At 37.2% G+C, this 23426-nt stretch overlaps 1 protein-coding gene across 1 annotated transcript; it reads right to left on the reverse strand.

Annotated features, from left to right (window-relative positions):
- Nucleotides 1–4278: 4278 nt before the first annotated feature.
- Nucleotides 4279–22598, reverse strand: gucy1b1 (guanylate cyclase 1 soluble subunit beta 1). Its single transcript, XM_067584760.1, has 13 exons — nt 22479–22598; nt 22089–22162; nt 18368–18468; nt 17981–18099; nt 16770–16967; nt 15372–15602; nt 15104–15220; nt 14166–14299; nt 12099–12296; nt 9740–9977; nt 8907–9047; nt 6319–6473; nt 4279–5983 (listed from the first exon to the last, which is right to left on the reverse strand). Exons 1-13 carry the CDS (start codon nt 22479–22481, stop codon nt 5845–5847), a joined length of 1848 nt encoding a protein of 615 aa, XP_067440861.1. The 5' UTR covers nt 22482–22598; the 3' UTR covers nt 4279–5844.
- Between the last annotated feature and the right edge of the window lie 828 nt (nt 22599–23426).

The following is a 23426-nucleotide window of genomic DNA, read 5'->3' on the forward strand; positions in this document are numbered from 1 at the left end:
CACTATGTGGCATGAGAGACCTTTGCCTGATCTTATCTTCCTCTTATCACACAAAAGAACTTTCTAATGTCACCGCAGTGATGAAATTATCAAGTGAGCTTGTGACAAACTGTAGCCTACATGATTAGGATCTGTGGAGGTTAATGTTTAATGCAATAAATTATATCCCACAAGGTTTGATGCAAGTTGTATTATCAGTTGTAGCAGTATATTCAAAAGATAAGATCACGAATTAAAGGACAGGTATGAAGCTGCAATGACTTAAAGTAAACGTTGTTAAGAAAACAAATGAAGAGATGAGAGAGTAAAAAGTTAACAGATATTTAAGGTAATACTGATACGTCAGAATACCTGCCATTAAATAGCCTGTTAAAAAGTTATTCTGGCTCATATTTAGCAAACAATTTTGTACTTACTCAACCAGCCAACAAAGCAACAATAGCATTCATTTGTAGTTTGTTTTCTGGCCACCTTAACTACTGTATTTGATGCTAAGTTGGTAGCACATGCAGCCAACTTGGAGCAAAAATAGCATTCCCTTTGAGCAGTTTTTCCTGTCCACCTCCAATATTAGCTCTCATTTTATCTAGTTTGTTCTCACCAACTCCTGACAAAAACATTTGCTACTAGATGTTCAAAGTTCTTCACCAACCACTCACTAAGTATCAGTTTCTACTCAATCAGAACTACCTCGAACTATGTGCTGCTTATAGTTGTTCTCAACAGCTACATTCGAAGACAGAGTGTAATGATACATGATATTGTTTAAATATGGGCATTGTGGTGCATACTTTCAGACAGTCTATTCATAGTGTTGCACTCGGTTGTTCACATGAAAAGTGACAGAAAAGTTGTGTAAAGAATGAAAAAAGAGAGCTAGATAAGAGAAGCTCAAACCCTGGCTGCTTTCTCACCTCCACATAGCTGACATCTGATGTTGAATCGTCAGTATCAGAAGGTTACAGAAATGTACACCTAATCCAATGTCAGAAAGGTGTGAGGGGGTGGGAGTTTCCAAAGCTATTCAACCAGCTGATGGACAGTTCTGACGGAGTATATTGGCCCCTTAACTTCATTAGCCATTTGATGCTAAGAGGCTTGTTAGCTTGGGTTCATCTGAGCTTGTTTCCTTGGAACAGTTTCCAGCAGCAGTTGATAACAGCAGCAAAGACTCAACCACAGAGGAAATGTATGTCTGTAAAACCATAACTAGGGGTCAAAAGAGGCTTAAAAATGGTAAAATGCTCCAAATGTAAAAAGACTTAAAGCTAAAGCTGCATCATTCCTCTTGATTTTGGCGCCAAAACGTCTTATTTTGGCTGGCTCTGGGAGAGGTTGGGGGTGAGTTTCTGGCCTGCATCAGGCACCTACCACAGTGTGCCACTGGCTTTTCCAACAGGATTAAATACGGGCTGATTTTATGGCTCAAATTCAGGCCTGGGTAGGCGGTGCAGCAGGTCATTAGTTATAGTTAATGGCAGGTATTCTGATGTATCAGTATTACCTTAAATATCTATTAACTTTTTATTTGCTCATCTCTTAATTTGTTTTCTTAACAGCGTTTACTTTAAGAAGAGTTTAAGTCATTACAACTTCATACCTGTCCTTTAATTCATGATCTTATCTTTTGAATATACTGCTACAACTGATAATACAACTTGCATCAAACTTTGTGGGATATAATTTATTGCATTAAACATTAACTTCCACAGATCTTAATCATGTAGGCTACAGTTTGTCACGAGCTCACTTGATAATTTCATCACTGGCCTGCATCGGGCACCTACCACAGTGGGACTCTTTCCAAAAGGATTAAATACAGGCTGATTTAAGGCTCAAATTCGGGCCTGGGTGGGCAGTGCGGCAGGTCATTAGTTGTAGTTATAGGACATCATTTAATGTACAGTATATACAGAACTGTCATATGAGACATTTGAAACTAATGTATACAGTTTTTCTCAGAACTGCTTATTGGGGGCCAACATTGCACAGGTGTGGTGAAACCACCAAAAAATGTTTTAATATATTTTGTTTGTTTAATTACATCATACATCTCCTAAGTTTAAGATATTACAAGTTTGTATTTATTGGAATTTACATGAGCCTTGTTTGATTGATGATTGGAAAAAAACTGCTTTCGTTGGGGGGCCAAATATTTTCGTTGGAGGGCCAGATTTGGCCCATGACCCTCCATTTGCCTACCACTGGTCTAAACCTTTACTTCACAAGGGACCACTCTGTCCAATGAGTACTTTCACTTTATATGGACTTTAGATTTTTAGATACTTCGAGTACACATTATTTCAAATACTTCTGTACTTTTACTGAAGTTGAATTTTAAATGCAGGACTCTTTTCACAGTGTGGTTTTTCTACTTTCACTTCAGTAAATTAGCTGAATACTTCTTCCAGTCGTGAAAATGTGCCTAAAAAACTATGGTACTCCTGTGTCCACAAAGTAGTCAGGAAGTATTCATACAGTATTTATTCATGATAATACACTGTAAGCATAATTACAGTGTTTACAAAGTATGATACATACATCATACACAAACAATAAACACCTTGAGCTGTAGCTGAGCCTCTCATATCTAACTTGGAGGGCATTGTGACTGTTTATGAGCTCACAATCATCAGAATTAATGTCACTGTGCCTCCTTTCTACATCTGTGTAATCCTTTTACAGTTCTTGTAAAGCCTTTCTGCTCTCATCTAGCATGATTTTCTGCTGGTTTAGCTCAAGCTCAGTGTCAGTGAGCTCGAGCTAAACCAGCAGAAAAACTGAACTGAAATGTTGCTTCTACCAGCTGTTGTTCCTGGAGCCTGGAGTAGCCATCTTGAACCACAGCCAGTTTCTGGTGCCTCTATCCGCTTGGTCAAAATTTCCTTGAGCTGAACACAATGCTTCTCACATGTGGTCTTTTCCTTTTCGAGACCGTTGGCAGTTTGAGCCAAAAAAAAGGACAGTTTCAGCCCTCTGCTGCAGCTCGGAGTTTCTTGTCTTCTCCTCTGTCAGAGCGTCTTTAAGTTCTGCCTGTCTTGTCTTTCTGTCTGACTGATGCACTTTGAGTTCATCTACCGTGTTCTGGAGCCCAGCAATGGCAGCTTGATTCTCAGAGATGTTGTCATTTTTATTTAACATCAGTTCATCATGGCAGTCAGAGAAAGAGCTGTGATTAGATATTAATCTGTCATATTGTGTCTCCATGGTGTCTGCATTCTCCATCCCAGTGTCTGGATGTCGTACATCAGGCGCTCTGAGGATGCAGATGCTTCTCTTAGTTGGTTACTGAGGAAGATTGACTTCAGCCTCCCTTTGTAAAACCATCTGGTTGAGGCGCTTGTCCTCATTTTTAAGGAAAGATCTCATTTGTCAGTGGTTAGGCTCTCTTCTAAATCCACAATCTTCTCAGAGAGCTCTTTATCTAGCATCTGTAGCTTTCTATATGCTCTCTGGAACCAGACCTTTTCCTCCCTAATGGCCTCCTCATGTCCACTGCAAGCTTCTCTGGCCTCCTCTAGCCATTTTAGAGCAACCTGCCTCTCATTTAGAGCGGCCTCAAGATTACTTTGTAGTCTTGTGTTCTCAGAAGCCAGTTGTTGGTTTTCAAGAGTAAGAAGACCCAGTTTCTCTGCTCCTTTTGTCTGCTGGGAGTCAGCATCCACATACAAGAGCATCCTTTGCTTTTCGATCCTTCAGAGCTTCTTTTTGTAGAGATTTTGCTCTGAGTTCTTTCTTTAGGGTTTTTTTCAAGAGCAGCTTTGGCTTAAAATCAACTCTTTTATCAACTCTTGCATGAGACAGGTATTCTGTCACAGTTATGTTATCGTTCTATGGTAAAACAGTGCAGACTTTCCAGATTGTTTTTACTGCAGTGCAACTATAACATAACTTTGACAAGAGGAATTCAAGTAGACAGATCACTGTAATGGACTATGTAACTCAAGCAACTTCTGTAGCTCACATGCATGTAAATATGACAAAATGTTACTTTGATGAGAAATACTGTCTTGCATCATGGGAAAAGAGTTTCATGCCCTAACAACAGACAGCAGGGCACAGTTAAATCATTAAGTGACATGTTCTCAACTTCCTGATTTAGACATTGTAGTCCTCTTACTAGCCACTAGAGAGAGCCCTTCGCAAAACAAACTACAGTTTGGAGTCAGTAAAGAGCACACTGTCCTTGTTTCTGTTCATCTGCAAAGTCTTGTCCAGAGCTACAATACACAGGCTGAAAGCAAAGGTTACGCTGTGCAAAGTAAATACCAGGCATCCAACACTTCTCAAGACTTTTTATTAGTTGACCTCCAAAACAGAAACATTATTCAAATAAAAACAATCATGTCTTACAAGCACAGAAATGCACTCCTACGGGACAAGAGGCACCTGTTTATGTCTGCATGGATCTGGATTGATTGCTAGGTTGTTATCTGAGGTGTAACAATAGTGAATATGGAAAAACATGGTGAAAAAAAAGGACAATACATACAGTATACTCATGAGAAATGAATCCAACGCATACAATACATGTTTTAGTTTAGTTATAAACATGATGGAGGCACATACATTAGTTTCATCCATAATAAAATTTATTTTTCACTGTATATTCTGTTTTCTAAAGGTCATAGCTACATTTTATAATATAGAGGTCTTATCACAAAATAAATACCAAATAACAATAAATATGTCATTTTTTAAGAATATCTCAGCATTTAACAGTAGAATTCAAAACAGTATTCAATGTTATTTTCATGGATAATAAGTAGAGAGGTGCGGTGTGTATATTAAATAAAGTCATGTATAGTGCTCTATAGTGGGACTGCTTTAATATTTCAGTGACATATGTGATGAAAGAGATTTGCTTATGGCTCAAACACTACATCACTTGTGACTTTTTAAAAAATAACTGAACATCAAATACATCTTTGAATTGAAATAGATCAAACTAGTTAGCACAGTAACTTTCGTGCCAAAGAGCTGATGAACACGGTGATCTATATAAATACACATAGGTATAATATTTAAATTCATTTTTCTAAAGGGATCTGTAGGACTAATACAATCCGCACAATCACTGGAGGGAGCCGGCAGAGCTGCGTTCGCTCTGGTGCAGCTGAATTCAATATTTTATGATGTCACCTTGATGCCAGTGTAACATATTCAGTGTAAAACCTCTTAACTCTCATATCCAATGAACAAAAATGGGTCCCACAAAAATAGTGACAGTAATGATTTGGACAGAAACATGATATAAAGACAGTAGGGATTTTACCCAAATCTGTTTGATTTAATTTTATCGTTACTCACTAAAAGTGAAAATGACAATTATTAAAACATATCTCATTTATCTAAACCTACATTAGTATTTTTTGGCACACAGAGTGAAGACTATCAATTCTCAGCATTTTTGGCAGGTACACAGTATATACGACAAAAATAGCAACTAAAAACACTGAAGTTAAACGGAAAATGTTCTAATCATCTAAATCTGTTCAGTGATGTTATATAAAATAACTACGTGAGAATAATTTGTCAAAAAATGTATCAAATTTAAGTGTACCTTACAGTATATCACTAACCTCAACTATTCATGAAATACTGCACTTTGTGTGTGTGCTAAAAAAATATATAGTGAGGCCAGAAACAAAGATTAATACAACAGATTCAGATACACTTTGAATCGAGTTCATGTGGTTCATCATATTAAAAATATCTGCATGTTTGTGGATAGATAATCACTTTTTTTATTCCACTTGATCCTCCTCATCCCTGTGTCAAAATACTGAACTTCCGCTAGATGACACTTGTGGTGTTTTAGAGTTGAATCGGGATAGTTAAGCTTTAACTGAGGTTGACTGTGTCAGTGGGCTTCCTGGACAGAAACCACACCTTCATCGGTTCCTTCTTTCCTTTCATGGTGACGGGGCCTCGATACTCCAGATGAAACTGAGGGTCGGCGTTCTCAGCTGACTGCAAACACCTGGAACACAACGTCAACACAAATCACTTGGCTTGTATAATCTTTTATCTTATTTTCACTACATCTTTGGTAAGAAAGAACCATAAATAAGTATATCTTTCTGTCCTTGTATAGACCTCCTGGTTTATGCTATAAATGGATTCCAACTCGTCCTTCATGTCTATTTCTGGTATTTTCTTATCATCTTACAAATCCTTTTTAATACCGTTTAACCAAGTTGCAAAGCTCCTCTCAAACCCGCCTTGTTTCTTTACTGCCAGTGATAAAAATCCAAACATAACTTCAAAAGAATCAAGTATAGCAAAGAAATCAAATAAGGAGGCACTTGTTCTTACCGGTAAGTATACTCTGAGACATTTATTTTCCCCTTTTCACCAGTAGTTTCTGTACGACTTGTGAGGTTGACTGTATTTCCAAAGAGGCAGTATCTGGGCATCCTCTGGCCAATCACCCCAGTCACCACCTCTCCTGTGTGGATCCCAATAGTAATCTGGAAAGAAAGGAGGACAAAAAAGGACACCCCTTACACAATCCACTGTGATTCCACTCTGCTTATCACTTAACTCAACTGCAAATAAATATAATCAATATTTTCCCACTTCTTGCTCATTACTGGCAAACCAAGTTTGAATATTTATTATCAAACAGATCTCCATAACTCTGATCATTTTTCAAACACACACATCTGCTGTAAATGAATTACTGAAAGCAGCAAATGATGATACCTGGACAGCCTCTATGATTTATCCATTACAAAATTATGTTGGCAATAAGTTTGAGTCTGAAAAGAAAATCTTGTTTACATGTTAAATCAAGGACTGGGTGATGATTTGTGCTCTACAGAGAGAGGGATAAAAAATTGCAAGCAGCTATCCAGCTGAATGCTTTTCTTAGTGTGTTGGCACAAAATCTTACAGCTATCGACTGGAAAGGTGTAACTTATGGTGGGTGGATATAAAGTTAAGTTTGCCAGAAATCACATCATGCACAAAATTAGATATATATGTTTTTTTTAGGTTTGCAATAAAGTAACAATTCCAAAAGGAGTCCTGAGCAATCTACAGACTAATATTTAGACTTGATCTTGCAGGCTCTTCAGCGCTTGTTGTCTTCAGGGCATGAACACGCTGTGAGTGTCTGGGACAAATGAGAATCTATTTTTAGCTGCAGGATCGTGAGATGATTTGAGTCTGTTTCTGCTACTAAACCGGACTCCTCTTCAGCCCATGCCATGTCCCAAAATAAACAGCCTTTTGTTAACCAGACATGATTTTCCAAAGTTAAGGCTCAACAGTCATTGATACAATAACAATCTCCAACAGTCAGTCAAACAAATGTCTGCTGTCTTTTATCCAACTTTTCACTGCATATGACTTCAGTGTGGAAATATGTCCATATGCACAGATATAATCAATCATATAATCAATTAGCAGATTATATTAGGTTAGCACTATTTTTCAACTGCAGCAGAGGTCTGAGACTCAACACTTTGACTTGTGTATTTACAAAACAATATTAGAAAACTAACTAAGCTAGCTAAAAAATAAAAAAACGTCTGTGCCAAAATAACAGACACATCCCTAAAAAGCAAAATAATTAAATATGTGAAGAGGAACAGTCTGAAAATCATGACTGCATGTGCCAAACACACACAAACAGCATCACCCAACAGAAACTAGGCAACAGGGATAAAAAAAACTCATATAATATACACAAAACTTTGACTGACATGACCTCCATATAGTATAGTGCACAAAGATTGTGCACTATACTAAAAGATTTCATTGTGTGTTTTTTTTCTTTGAGATTATTCATATAATTACTGAAACTTGTAGTTAATTTTGTGATGTTGCAGACTTTTGCTGCCTCAGTTCATTTTACATTCATAATTTTCAGCCACCCTTTTTATTTCTCATTTTTTATTCTTATTTTTGGGCATCATTAATATATGATATCACCAGCTGCGCTTTATCACCTGCTAGCGATGAACTTCACTGACAGAACATAAAGCGTGGGATGTTCATGCTAATCAGCCCCGATTATGAAGGTGCCCCGACCAACCGGTAGCAGTAGCTGGTGCAGCAATGAGGATGAGAACCTTCACCGTCTTCTCACCTACAAACACTTTTGGAATCTATGAACAAGCCAGACGTCCTGCTATCGACCAATGAACCCGTGTCACTGTCAGCACCCTTTTCGAAACTCAACTAACCACACTTAGGACCAAATTCTCTTCATTGAGGGTTATGTTGAGGAGACAACAGTACTGCAAGCTCCACTCAATCCAGAATCCAGAATACTGAAGCAACTTTCCCTCAAGTTAGTTATCAGTTATTTCTACAATGACAAAATACTGAACTATTATATATTTAAGCCCTACCAATAAAAATGCCAATATTAGCTTATTGCAGATATCTTAGTACTGCTGTATGTATGTCTGCTGGTAATGAAGAGGAAATTGCAGACATGTCAAACATATGACTGACATTACACAGTTTTCCAACAGAGAGCATTGACAAGTTTATTTTTCAACTGTCAAATGTCTCTCTAAATATATATGTCTTGGTCACAATTCTTTAATAACTAAATTTAATAAATTCTTATCAAAAATGTTTGTTTAAGTTATGTATTTATGTGAAAAATCAATATCAGCCAATATATACAGATTTTCATTATCTGTATTTAACTCAAACTTCAGTATTGGTCGGGCTTTTTTAGATGCAGCATAATATGCTAGAAAATCTCTTTTAGGTTTGTTAGTCAGTTAAGATCAGATTTGAACAATCAATCTAATCTACAAATAAAAATGTAAGAATTTAGCTTTACAGCTTGATGTTGCACATCATTTATCATACAATATTTTTATTATTTTTTGCTATGAATAACTGAAAATATTTTGTAAGGCCACAGATTCATATCACACCTGTACAGGTTCACCATCCACTTTGACTTGTCCAGCAATCTCCATCATATCAAGAGCGAGGTGGCAGATTGACTTGGCGTGGTGTGTGCACGGCTCTGGCAGGCCGCTCACTGTCATGTACTTATCACCAACTGTTTCCACCTGTATAAAGAAAAGCATCACATGAGCAACACCATAACCCATTTTGTTTTTGATTCATGTAAAATCATGCGATCCCACTGTGCAACAAAGTCTTTTTTTTTAAATACACCGTGCAGCCAGAAATAAACTGAAACACCCCGAGATAAACACTTAAACACTTACATCAGCTTTAAGGCATTCAGGGCCTCTTTGAGGCCTGCTAAAACCCTGGGACCACCTAGCCATTCAGCTTATAGAGTAAATATTACTTCTTTTGGTGACCCAGTGCCTGAAGTCGATCCCCTGGAAGTGCCGAGGTCTGTTTGACTTCTTAAAGTGCATTCTTGTCTGAAAGCCTGGAGTGTAAATCTGCTGCATGAGGCCTATAAAATAGTGCAGTCCCTCTGTAAAACTACACTGTGTTTAGAACTCAGTGCTGCTCTTCTTATGGTGAAAAACTCAATTGATATAAATACTCTCTAACTGACTTGTATGTGCATAATTGCATAACATTATTCACCAGAGAGTCACTGGTGCATTCAACCAGCAGAGAACTTGGTAGTTAAAAGCACTCAAATTCTTCATTTTAGATCATACAAATGTGGTCTTTTTTACACTTTGATCGTTATCAAACTGCTGCTTGGATCCCCTCCTTTTTTATTTGTTTACACAAATGCATGATATACTGTCATGGTGAAATTCTTGCTTCCAACCTTGTATACATAAGGGTTCTTCCGAGAGTCTGTCAAGATGTCAAAACGTGTGTAAACATCATTGAGCAGGTTGACTATCTTGATGGCTCCCTCGGCAGAGGCGTGCTTGCTGCAGAAGGCGTTGAATCCGACGATGCCACTGAAGAGGATGGTCAAGTTGTCGTAGCGTTTTGCTGGGACGGGCCGTTTGTGGCGCAGCTCATTGGCGACAGATGGCGGCAGAACGGAATAGAGCAATCTGAAAGGAACAAGAGGAACGAACATTTTGAGCAAAAGTGTAGTTAGTTGTGTGTAGTTATGTTGTACTGGACTGGGGCTGCCAGACTGAAGTCCATCCGGTGGATGAGCGTTTTATTTGCTCATCCACCACCTTTTGGCCATTTCTCTATGCAAGCTGCTCTCAGATGGGAGGGTGGTGTTTCTATGGTAACTGGTTAGATCATGGCTGTCTGTTAAAAGCAAAATACCTTCCATGATGCATCATAATTTGAGGACACGATACATACAGATAGCGACCAGCACACAAGAATCTATACATACAAATAGAGTATATTTACCCAGGTGACATATATAGAATATATGTATATCTTTAATGATTCACATACAAGGGTGTTTTTCTCTCAGTGAGATACACACCTGAACAGCAGCAGAAACAGCATAAAGTTAATTCATGTATCTTTTCATTATCAGAAAACACGGTGTTGTATGGATCTGAAAACTCAACGACAGAGCAGCAGCCGTTCTCTTAAATATTTAGAGAGGAGCTGTGAATTCTAATCAATGCTGGGAGCCCGAGGCGCTCTCTGACTGGAGAATGGTGAGAATAATAATATAGGGATCCAACAGCAGAGTGAAAGTCTTTTCCTATGAGAGGATAGGACCGCTACAGCAGAGCCTTAATAAAGACCATGCTCCACCTCCGTGGTCCTCTCCAGCTGTCACCCACTGCTGTGCCAAATTACTATGACAGGCCCTTTTCTGAAAGCCGCAGTCAAGACTAACTGAGTGTTTTCACCATAACAGGGGCTGAAGAGTAGCTTAGGCAAATATCAGCTGCGGTATAACGATAGATTCTGACCCTCAGTGGTCCTACTGTCATGTAACCTCAACATGACTGTATGGGACTGTTGGCGTCTATGTCCTGCTGTATATTTGGTGTTCCTTGTCTCGAGCCCGTCCTTAAAAGGGAATACTTGAAGAGTCTTAAAATAATGAACAATCTTTGCCACTGATTTTGCAGAATGTCAGCAATGTTATGATACATTTTTTAGTGAGAACATACTGACAATTACAGGGCCCTGATATATAATTATACATAATTAAAACTGTAATACAAATTAATTGAGTTTTTCACAGTAACTTATTAGAGGGAAAAGCTTGTAAATACAGCTAAATTTGGATGTGAATAAAAAGCAGTGGTTGTGGGTCGGGATGCCTCCAAGGGGTCACATGATAAATCTAAGGGGGTTACAAGATAATTAATAAATTAGGAAAAAAGAAAAAAACTTATTTCTGGTAATTAACACTGTAACATTTCTTTTATCTTATCTTTTTACTTGTTTATCGCTCCACTTTGATGAGGGTTTGAAAATTGCTTTTGCTTTGTTTTAAGAAGTCACAAGCCAAAAAGTTTTGAAACCACTAAAAAGCTCACTTTGACATATTAGTAGTTGTATAAATGCCATAGTTTGAGTGATGTAAAAGTTTAACTTGAAGGTTATTTAAAGATCCCCTCCAGGCATGTTGTGAGATATATAAAAATACTATGCTTGGAATAATAAAAAGTATCTAATATGTGTTTAAGTGTAAAAGTGCAATTACCTCATTGAAAACCTTGAAATTACATTTAATCCTTCACGCTCATTAAAAAAATTCAGAATGCAGAATGCAAATATTGTTCATTTCAAAAGTTTAAATGCTGATACAAGAGCACGATTAGCCTCCAAGCTAGTTGTGATGTCACAAATCATGTTTGTAGTCCCGCCCCTTAAACTGAGATTTTCATTGAGCTCAGAGAAACTTTGCCCTTTCAACAGATGAATGTGAAAACAGCCTTCTAGTGTCAAACATTCATCGTTCTGCACATTGAAGCTCAAACATCCAAGTGCAGCGACAATAAGCAGAACACATTTTTGACTGGAGGGGGACTTTAAAATACTCACATTGCTGAGGTTGGGTCAAATAAATATCTTGTAAGTTTTAGGATTATTTCTTAGGATATTGATTAATATCTCTACTTTACTGTCATTGTCATAAAGCAGTGTTAACTCCTCAATAACTAAAAGTTGAAGGTACAGATCATACATGGGTTTAAGGCTGAATGAACAATTAATAAAAAATCTAAGAAAAAGGGTCCCACCTGTCAGTCTTCTTCTTCTCGTCCTCCAGGGCCCGGAGCGTATGCTGCAGACGATCTGTCAAGATTTCCAGCTCTTGGGTCAACTTGTACTCCTCACGAAACTGCTCACCCAGCAGCACCAGGTCACGTGTGGCATCATGTAGCGGGATGTCGCTCAGGTACAGCCCCCTTCGTGTAAGATCATCCAGGTTCATCACACTGTAAAAGAAACAAAAGGTATTTGATAATGCCTGTGTTACAGTGTGTACAGTGATTTGTGTCTGTGGGTATGAGGAAAACTGAAGACTTGTTCTTGCTCATGTCAGGAAGAATAAATTAAACAGACCATAAAGTATAAACCACCAGTAGTGAGATCACCATCCTCCTTTCAAGGTTGAGCCTACTGTCTCCAGATAAATGTTCCTCTGGTGTGGTGAGGTCATGTTGTCTGTGTGAGTCCTCTCTGGTCAGGTGAATGAACATGCTTCTCTGTTTCAGCCCCTGTTATTTCCTGCTAGGCAGTAACCTTTTGTGAAAATACTGATCTTGTCCTCTGCAAAGTGCCTTCAATCTGAAAGGACAAGATCTCTTGAGCCCTGCTTTCCTGCATCCGATATTTCACTAGATATGTATGATTGGTTACACAACGGTCACAGAGGCTAATGGAGGTCACAACAGAAGAATGAAGGTAATTACCAGCTTGAAGGTTCCTTTGCTTCTCTGTGTTTTTTTTTTCTCTCCGTCCATGTAACTACAAATGTTTTGTTTATAAAAAGCTGAAAGCAAAATACATTTGAGCTTGCTAGTTAGTTAATTGCTTGATTAAATGACTGTGTGATGACAACATAAAATGAATAATCGTATTGGCTTGACTGTGATTATCAACATATTTGAATTGAAAGCAAAACAGTGAAATAGTTTCATGTTAAAATGTTTCCAACAGTTCATCATTTTCTTGCTGTCATTAACAGCAGTTGCAATATTTACATGGACAGAATATGGTATATTCTTTCCTTTAAAAGATGTTTTCATGCATAGAAGATAAATATACTGTTGAAGGATGTTGAAGGAAAAATCTGTTTAAAAGACCAAAACCAACAATGAATTCATCCTACAAGTATTATCTGTGTAGCCAAAGTCTGACATAGCCAATTTCTCGGAGTCACAGACCTCCATTAAAGGGGCACTCCACCAATTTTACACATAAAGATCATTTTACTAGTCCAGTGGTCCTCAGACCCCAGCCAAAAGGGGAATGATTTATTTTCACTATAATTCCATCCATAAGTAACACAATGACAGAATGTATTTTATGGGTTTCATACACTTTCTGTAATACATCTAAAAGCAAAAATCTTATCAGATGGGGACCCTGGGACAAAATGTTCAAATGGGGGTCAGAGGTCTAATTTGTGTCAGTTTAGGGGTCCTTGACGTGAAAAAGCTTGAGAACCACTGGAATAGTCAGCCTGTGAAAACAGTTGTATAATGTGTTCTTTGGCTCCGGAGGAGCTTTTTTATAAGTCTTAAAAATAACACAGATGATGTCATCAGTGTTATCTCAGGTTGAATTTGAAGAACATGTTATCGAGTTGCATTAGTGGAATTGCAGGATCCAATGTTTTTGGAGCTTAAGACATACTAACTTCATCAAAGTGCAATCCTAAATAGCTGTACTGCCCCTTTAAAAACACATAAATAAGGTTGCACTGAGTGACATGTCTAAATACCATCAGTATAGTGGAACTGAAGGAACAGTAAACAAAAACAACTATAAAAACTATTCAGGTGTTTTGAGCAAATGTAGCAAATTATAAAAAGTCCAAAAATGTACTTAAAATTATGGTTTATGTATATTGTGGCCTATATGTATATTATTATCAGATATTTAATTTCCATATAAATAAATATAGAAATTGTTGCTCAATTTCATTTATCAAAGTAAATTAACACATTCAGAATTTTGGGACTTTTATCTTCACCAGAAATTTGAGAGTTCCCATTCAGGTCAGTCACTAGTTCTGGGTTTTGGTGTACATATCCAGTCAGTGTTTCTCTCAGGACAGACGGCACAGACTTTAGGTTTACCTGGGTGAGCAAAGAAAAAGGATGTTCTCCGCCTCCGGCAAGTAAATCATCTGTCCTTTCAATCTCAAACAGCTGATCTCCACCCCCGTGAGCTCATCCTCATTCTCTACAGTCTCCACATTCAGCAGGCCCTCCTGTAAGAATTACATCACATTTATGAATATTTCATTATATGTTCTCCTCTAAATCTGCTTCAAAACTGCATCGGCACCAGTTCAGCTCACTCTTTATTCCTAATTCTGTATGTTGTTTTTTTGCTTTAAGTCTTGAATGCATCATCTGCCATCAGGAATAATTAGTTCAGAGTGTATGTGTGTAAGGAAAAATTAAGATTAAATCAACTTTTTTTCTTGTTGCACGGCTTACGTAGCATCTCAGATGTACTTGAATGCTTTTTCAAGGCATTGCAGCTATTATTTTAACACTTAAGCATTTACTGTCCCAAAGTTTCCAGTTGATTTCTAACTATTTGCTTCATCTTTCTTTATTCTCAGTTTTTTATCAGTTTCTTTATTCTCCAAGCACTTTTTGACTATATGGCACAATTACTGTTTTTATTTTTTTCAGACCTCTTGCACTCTCTGCTACAAACTGTAAAATGTTACATCTCAATCTCTTTAATGCATAAATGACTTGTTTTACATACACAGATTACTGTGCAGATGACTGTGAACACTTTCATTCTCATCAACTGTGCTGATGAATCCAATATCCAGTCAAATTATTATGCAGCTTCTAAAAATATACGTGAGCTCATCAATATTAATATATGACTATAAACACATTCTGTCATGTACAATCAAAACATGTTTTGATCATATCATCATCTTCTGTTTTAGTGCTTTTTTGCCTCCTGGAAATCTCTGCTAATATAAGAAAAGTAGTAATGTGATTAGCCAACAGTGCCGTAAATTAAATGTAATAAATGTAATATCTACCTTGCTTCGCAGAACGAAGACAGTGTTGATGTGGGAAAGGATACCATGAAAACTGAAGTCAATGTGAGGACGGACCAAAGAAAAAACTGAAGGGAGGATGCAGGCGCCAGGCTGGAGCTGTGGAGGCCAAAATATGCAGCATTTAGTTACAAAACATTAGAAATTATTCCTTTATTAACTATGTATGCAGCATATAATTACAAATCCCATGAAACAGTGTTTGCTGCATATAAAACAGACTTGGGCATGAATGCATGTGTATCCACACCTGGGGCAGGACTCTATAAATGGCATTCCCACACTGTGTCAGCATCAGGTCTTTGTCAAACATGAGGTGGAACGGAAAGGCCTTGCAAAACGTGTACGGGCTGATCCGAGTCTCCTGCGTGCCGTTCTCCTCAAAGCCGTCCAGATCCTCGTAGAACGCCTCTTCCTCCGAGTCCTTCTCCTCAATCAGGAACTTGATGTGGTCGCACTCCTCGCTTTTCGGTTGGATCATCTGTATTAGATGAAGTTAAATAATTGATGGAGTATTCATGATATTGTTACAAAACTGACCAAAATTAGGTTAAACATTCCTATTTTGTGGCATAAGCTGCAACAATAAGACATCCTTAATAAGATATTTTATCGTCGCAATATTAGTGTCATTAATAATATTGCAATAATAATATTATTAATGTCAGGTCTATTATTAGAATTAGGAGAGTATAAAATGACATTATTCAGTGGGTTTATGGGCATAAGGCATGCTGACGTCAGGCAGCTGTCTCTGCACCCTGTTGCCACAGCAACCGTGGCTAATATTTCCAGAAATTGGGTGTCACATTTGGAGTGTCTGCCATTTTCTGTTCTTTCATTACACACACAATTGCTGAAAAATATTATCCTGTCTGTACAATATGATTAGGTCTGTGGGGTGGGGGAGGGGTGGGGGTGTGTCGCTCGCTTAAGAAATGAAGAGCAAACTCCAGCCAAAGTACAGTGGACGTCTTATAGGAGAATAACATGCTGCAGTTATTGGTATTGATTACAGGCTGTGAACTGTGGGCTGAACATTAACATATAAATAAAAATACAAATGACAGACAGTTTATGATATGTAGCTATTCTTCATATAAGTTGAGTCAAAATGTGATTAGTGTGGTCATTAAAAGAGCCGGTATATACAATTATGGATCCACTCTCAGGATGTATTATCTAATAAACGTGCAGCCAATTTAAAATCAGCCACAGTTAGATGAAGTTAAAATAAAACTGTGGAAGACAGAAAAAAAAAAAAACACCCTGAAAGATTCCCGACATCTCCAAGCTAGAGACTCTATAACTTAGATCTAAAAATATCCTCTGAGTCACAGACATTAGCCAAAAACTCACTGCTGAACTGCAGTCGTCACGGCGCGGCACTGATCCCATTTGGGTATTTTGTAACTTTGTAACTCTGTTGTTTATTCTTCAAATTATAACCTCTTCAATTATATCCTGACACACACACACACACACAGTCTGACACAAAGCATAACAGGGATTTAAACACTTCACTGAATGTTGTTGCCATAAATTTGAGAGGAACTGGAAAACCGTGAAGTCATCTTCATTCATCATCAGCAGTAGACTGAGCGTTTAGAGCTGCGCAGAAAAAGGGGAACAAAACAGCAAAGCAGACCTTCATCTCTATCTCTGTTCCGTGGATTTGCTGAGCGACTGTTTTAATGATGCCAATCACAATGTCTTGCAGGCCCTCTCTCTCTGAGTAGTAGTGAAGAATCAGATTGTTCCCCTTCTCTGCATCGGTGCAGCGAAACGAAGGAGCCCTCATCCCGGGATAAATGGTACCCAGGTGGTCATGGAGAGCATCCAAATTCTGAAAGTGAGAGTAAATATGAAATATGCAACATCCACTAACAGCAAACTAATTAAATCCTACTGAGGTGTAATAAATTATATGACGGCACTGTACATTATACATTAAACATTAAAGAGGTACTCCAGATGTTTAGTATTGCACTTCCATAATTATGGAACTTTTGAGAGGCAGATTATAAGATGAATGTTAAAGATTGAAGCAGCAGAGGCCGAGATTTCCTGACTTTCCCTAAACCTAACCCCAGTTTGTAACAGAGGCTTTCTGTGAAAACTTTCAAGTCTCCAACTCAAAGCTGAGATGACCTGATGACATCACCAGGGTTAATGTCTCAGACTTAACAAACCTCCTCCCGAGCTACTGAAGACAACTGTTTTCACAGACTGAGTATTAGTGCTCTTTGTGATGAGTAAACTGACCTCTGTGTGCCTTTTAAACATTTCAATTTTAAAGGGGACATGTGCTTTTTCTGGTTTTCTGTTATGATGTCTGATATCTATGCTATTCTATCTTGCTAATGAGCTGACATCAGCTCGTCGTGCATTGGTTTGTATGGTTCACGTTGTCCACTCTAATATTTCAGGTCAGACTTCAGCTCAAACATGTACAAATGTATTTGAAGAGTTGACATTTCGAGCAAAGAATGGGGAAAGTGGTGAAATCCTGCTACTATAGTTTTTTGCATGATTTGCTGACATAGCCTCAGCGGCCGCTGGAAGTTGAGTGTGATGTAGCTACTGGAAGCTAACCAATCAAAGCAGAGTGGGCTCATTTGGAGGGGGGCCTTAAACAGACAGGAGCTAAAACAGCCTGTTTCAGACAGAGGCTGAACTGAGAGGCTGCATGAAAGGCCTGTATAAGATAATTTTTTTTTTTTTAACTGTAAATCATTCCAGTAGAGCCCCAGATTGAAAATAAAGACCTGCAAAATGTGCATGATATGTCCACATTAAGGTTGTTTTTGGTTAATATTAACATCCAGCTCACTTACATGCAAAGAAGAGAGAGCTTACCTGCAGGAATTCACGAACATTCGATCCCAGCACTCGCAAGATGGTGTCATATCCGGACTCTTGGCAAAATTCGAAAAACATCTTCCCAAACATCTGCAAGATCTCTCCTGCATTAATCTCTAAAATACAGAAAGGAACAATTGTAATGATTAGATTCTGACTTTTAAGCAAATAAATCCTTTAACTGCTCAGAAATATTTCATTTTAAACATCTGCAAATCTGTTGAAAAGGACTGTGTGATATGATTGAAAGCTCCGGATAGGTCAAGAATGAACTGTCAATATCAAGTTGTAATTGTTTTATTAAGTTGTATTTGTATCATATATTTTACCACATATAATGTTTCTTATTTCCAATAATAATAATAAAGAAAAAAAAACACTTACTGAGAACTTTACTTGCAGCGGCGACAAGATCATACGTTTTGCCGTCTTCATATATGATTCTAACGAGGAACTGACCCTCAATATCAAGCTGGGCCTCCCTCCTGAAAACAAAGTGAAGCTGTTATTCATGAGCCACTGTAAATGTCACAGCAGCGAGTAAACAGCCACTGTGGACAACATGTTCAGGCAACCAATACAGTGGCTTTGTCTTTTTGGAATTGCTTTTCTATTGTTGCTTAAATCACAGAGGGACTTCTGTTTACATGAACAATGTAATAACAACTGCTGGGTTTTATTCATGGCCAGTCATTGTGAGCTGTCTTGATTTTTATTACAGTAATATAAAAAAACGGCTTCCACATTTCTTTGAAGTGATTTGTGTGGTTTCAAACATGCACTGGTGAAGGGTTTAAATGACGCAGGTTTAGATGTACGTAACGCAGGTCCTTTGGTAAAAAAGCACAGCTCCAAGCTCAGAGTGCACTTTGCTATTTATAAATTTGACAGTCCAATTGTTACAAAACCGTATTTGAACTTAATGAGGTTCTGATTACTACTGTTTAACTGAGAAAACAAAAAATGATTTACAGTGCTGATCAGCAATCAGCGTTTTAACAGAACGTGTAGCAGCTGAAGAAACATACCAAGCCATGAAAGGTTTTGCAAAGAAAATAAGAATTCATTTTAAAATGACTCAACTCATCAAAGTCTAAAAACAGAACAAACGTGATAAATTGTGCATTAAATAACAATGAGTTACATTTGCGAAGATAAGACGCACCAGAGCACAATAAGGTTTTTGGGGGTTTTTTTTAAGGCTGGAGAATGACCACTTAGAAAACATTTACACAAGGCAGCTGCTTCGGTTTTGTTTTTCTTTCTTTTCTTTTTTTTCTTTTTCTTTTAGGTCGGGTCAGGAGTAGGGCAGTTAAGACTACAGATGAAAAATAAACTAAGATTGAGCCAAATATTTCAACATGCTGAAAAAATGGCATGTTAACATTATACTGGATGATTGGAATTACATTCATCTTATGTGTTGTAACAGAGAAAAATCTTTCAAGTTACCTAAGAATAAGGCTGATCTGCTTTAAAAGGATTGTTTAATGATACATAATAGGGCTTTAACTAATGATTATTTTCATTATCGATTAATCTGACGATAATTTTCTCAATTAATCAGTCACTTTGTCTATAAAATGTCAGAAAATAGTGAAAAATGCCCATTTTCCCAGAGTTAAAGCTGACATCTCCATATATCTTATTTTGTCTGACTAACAGTCCAAAACCAAAAGATAATCACTTGTATGACAAAGAAAATCATTAAATCATCACATCTGAGAGGCTGAAACTCGCTAGTGTTTGGTATTTTTGCTTAAAAAAAAAGATTAAAAGAATTATTAGATTATCAAAATAGCTGCCAATTAATTTTCTGTTGATCGAGTAATCGATTAATTGTTGAAGCTCTAATACATAGCATCACTGTCCTGTGAAAACCACATGTCTCCAAAACCTAATCTTTTCATGAACTCAGATAAACTGCCCTTTTTTCATATTTATGATAATTCATTTTTCAGATAATCAAAGTGGTTCTTAAATAGGAAATAGAAGAATTTCCTCAACACATAAAGACACACGTTACCCTTTATCTGAAAGATTCAAAATCACCAAATATGGACATGTATGGTTTTCACTGGACAGCAACTATACAGTAGGCTCCACTGGCTGGCAGATTGCCATTAAGATATAACCTACAACTGTAGAAAGATAATGAAGTAAATTTTAGAGCTGCAATGATTAGTCAATTAATCAATTAGTCAATTGACAGAAAATTAATCATCAACTACTTTGATAATTGTTTTGAGTCATATTTTTTCAAATGATAAACTCTGATTCCAGCTTCATAAATGTGAGCATTTTCTGGTTTCTTTAGTCTTATGACAGTAAACTGAACATCTTTGCATCGTGGACTGTTGGTCGGGATAAAACAAGACATTTGAGGCTTTGGGAAACAGTGATTGACATTTTTCAGCTTTCTGACATTTTTTAGCCCCAACAACAAATAGATTAATCGTGAAAATAACCGACAGATTAATCAATACTGAAAATAAATAAGTAGGTTAATAAGTTAGTTGCAGCCCAGGTAAATTTACTCACATAGTTGACTTAAGCACAACTTTGAGGTACTTCAGGTGCTTTACTTGAGCACCATTTTATGCTGCTTTGTACTTCTACTCCACTACGTTTATGTAACAGCAGTCAAATGGCTCAAGTTAACACTTGTTACATTGCAGATTTTTTTTTTTTACATACAAAACATCTGCCCATCTTACTCAGTGTAACACATTGTTACATATTAAGTTACCCAACAATATATAAAGACATAAAAAATAGTTCCACCTCGACCAGCTATAACATTAAAATGCTACATACACATTAAACGTCCAGTGTGTAGAATTTAGTGGCATATAGCGGAACAGATTTGGCAAAAATGGAATATAATATTCATAAGTATGTTTTAATTAGTGTATAATCACCTGAAAATAAGAATTGTTGTGTTTTTGTTACCTTAGAATGAGCCCTTTACATAAGGACATACATAAGGAGCAGGTCATCTTCCATGGAGCCTTTTATGTTTCTACAGTAGCCCAGAACCCAAAAACCAAACATTGGCTCTATAAAGGGTCTTTCGCATTTTTTGAGAGTTTCGCAGCCTCCATAGGTTTTCCTACATGCTTGAATTGGGGGAGGGGGGGTGTATTCAGTTGGTTGCAATCTGTAACCTCACCGCTAGATGTCACTAAATCCTACACACTGGTCCTTCAATACATTAGTAATAATAATCAAATAATAAAAGTAATGATTAGGCTACTTTTACTTCTGATATTTTAAGTACATTTTGCTGATTGTACTTACATACATTTATTTAAGTGAGATTTTTTAATATAGAGCTGCAACTTTTGGTCAATTAATCGATTAGTTGCAAACTACTAAATTAATGGCCAACTATTTTGATAATTGATTCATCTTTTGAGTCATCTTTTAAGAAAAAAAAAAACATTTTTTCTTCTTAAATGTGAATATTTTCTGGTTTCTTTCTCGATTTCTATGACAGTAAACTGAATATCTTTGGGTTGTGGACAAAACCAGACATCGGAAGATGTCACCTTGGGCTTTGGGAAAAAGTGATGGATATTTTTCACCATTTTTTGACATTTTATGGACCTAAACAACTAATCGAGAGAAGAACTGACAGATTCATCATTAATTAAAATGATAATTAGTTGCAGCCTTAACTTTAAGTACATTTTGCTGATCTTACTTGCATACATACAGTATATTTAAGTGAGTTTTTTGATGCAGGAGTAATAAAACTTAACATCAAATATATATCTTCCAGTCAATATTTCAGCCTACATTCACTGGAGAGATAGAGAAAAAGTGAAGTTACTGTGGGACAGAATTTAAAATGTGATATGTAATTTTTTTTTTGATCAGCCTATTGAGTTTCAGTGTGACCCTGCAGATGAGGATGGTTAATCATTAAAAGCAAACATCTATCCCTGCTGCTAACATACTGGCCATGTGTAAGAGCGGAAAAGGTGCTGCAGGCTGAGCAGTAGGCCTGCCTTGTATCCTTGTTTGTGCTCTGGTTGGTCACAGTGTAACCTATGATACCAACAGGGCCTGAATAGTAAACACACATGATCCACAAACTCACTTGATGTCTTCCCATACTTCCGGCCCGTAATTCCTTAAAACGAGGAGCTCCAGGGCGTGATTCACAAAACCATACTGCAAATTTACGGTAAAAACACGAACATGAATATTAAAACAGACAAATTTTCCCTGAAACATAGAGGTAAGCTTGGCGATCCATGCTAGTTTCACATCACATAACACACGCTCAGAACATATTACATACTTAAAATGTATACACATGCAGTTTTTGTTCACCTGTTAATATGCACAGTACATATTATCAGGGAGATTGTCGTATAACAGCCAGAGAGTGGTGTACTAAGCAGGAAATGTCAAACACACTGCGTCGCGCTACAAACAGCTTATTTCACCAGCATTAAAAGATTAAATGAAATCCTAGGATACGTACCATGATGGCTGCTGCTCTTACTTTCCCTTATTTTTAAGCAAAAGCCGTTGTTTCTGACACAACCGTCATCGTTTTAGTGCAGATGCTGATGACAGCCTCTGCCCCCTCTTTTAGCCTCAGCTGGTGACTGACAGCGAGCCTGTCCAATAGCAGACCAGAGAGGGTCTTACGTAAGCTATTTCTGACCAATGAGAACGACACTACGGTTGTCCAACTGATGCTAGTGGAACTGAAGTCTTCCCATAGTGTCCAGTATTATAGAGCATGTTCTATGAGAATAAGTAATATTATCTGCGTTTTATGACAAGAAGTAGGCTTAACGTGTGTTAAAGAAGTGGTCATTTGTAAAAGTGAATGGGAAAACACATTTCAAAAATAATCTATGCTATTAGATAGGGCTACAACTAATGATTATTTTCATTATCGATTTATCTGTCCATTATTTTCTCGATTAATCGATTAGTTGTTTGGTCCATAAAATGTCAGAAACTGGCGAAAAATGTCGATCACTGTTTCCCAGAGTCCAGGATGATGTCCTCAGATGTCTTGTTTTGTCCACAACTCAAATATATTCAGTTTACTGTCATGGAAGACTAAAGAAACCAGAAAATATTCACATTTGAGAAGCTGGAATCAGAGAATTTGGACTTTTTTCTTTTGAAAAAATGGCACAAAATGATAAATCAATCATCAGACTAGCTGGCAACTAATTTAAAAGTTGGCAACTAATCAATTAATCAATTAGGCCTAATCGTTGCAGCTCTACTATCAAATCATATCAATAATGAAAGTACTAAGGTCCTCAGCAGCAATATCATAAAGTGGAAATGCTGACAAGTTTTACGAGTAAAAGTGGTGCACCTTCCACCAGTGTATATAATATCATATTTGTATTTGTGTCAATAGTAGTGGTGGAAGAAGTACTCATATCATCTACTTGAATAAAAG

This window comes from Thunnus thynnus, chromosome 3 (genome assembly GCF_963924715.1).
Source record: "Thunnus thynnus chromosome 3, fThuThy2.1, whole genome shotgun sequence".
Lineage (NCBI taxonomy): Eukaryota > Metazoa > Chordata > Actinopteri > Scombriformes > Scombridae > Thunnus > Thunnus thynnus.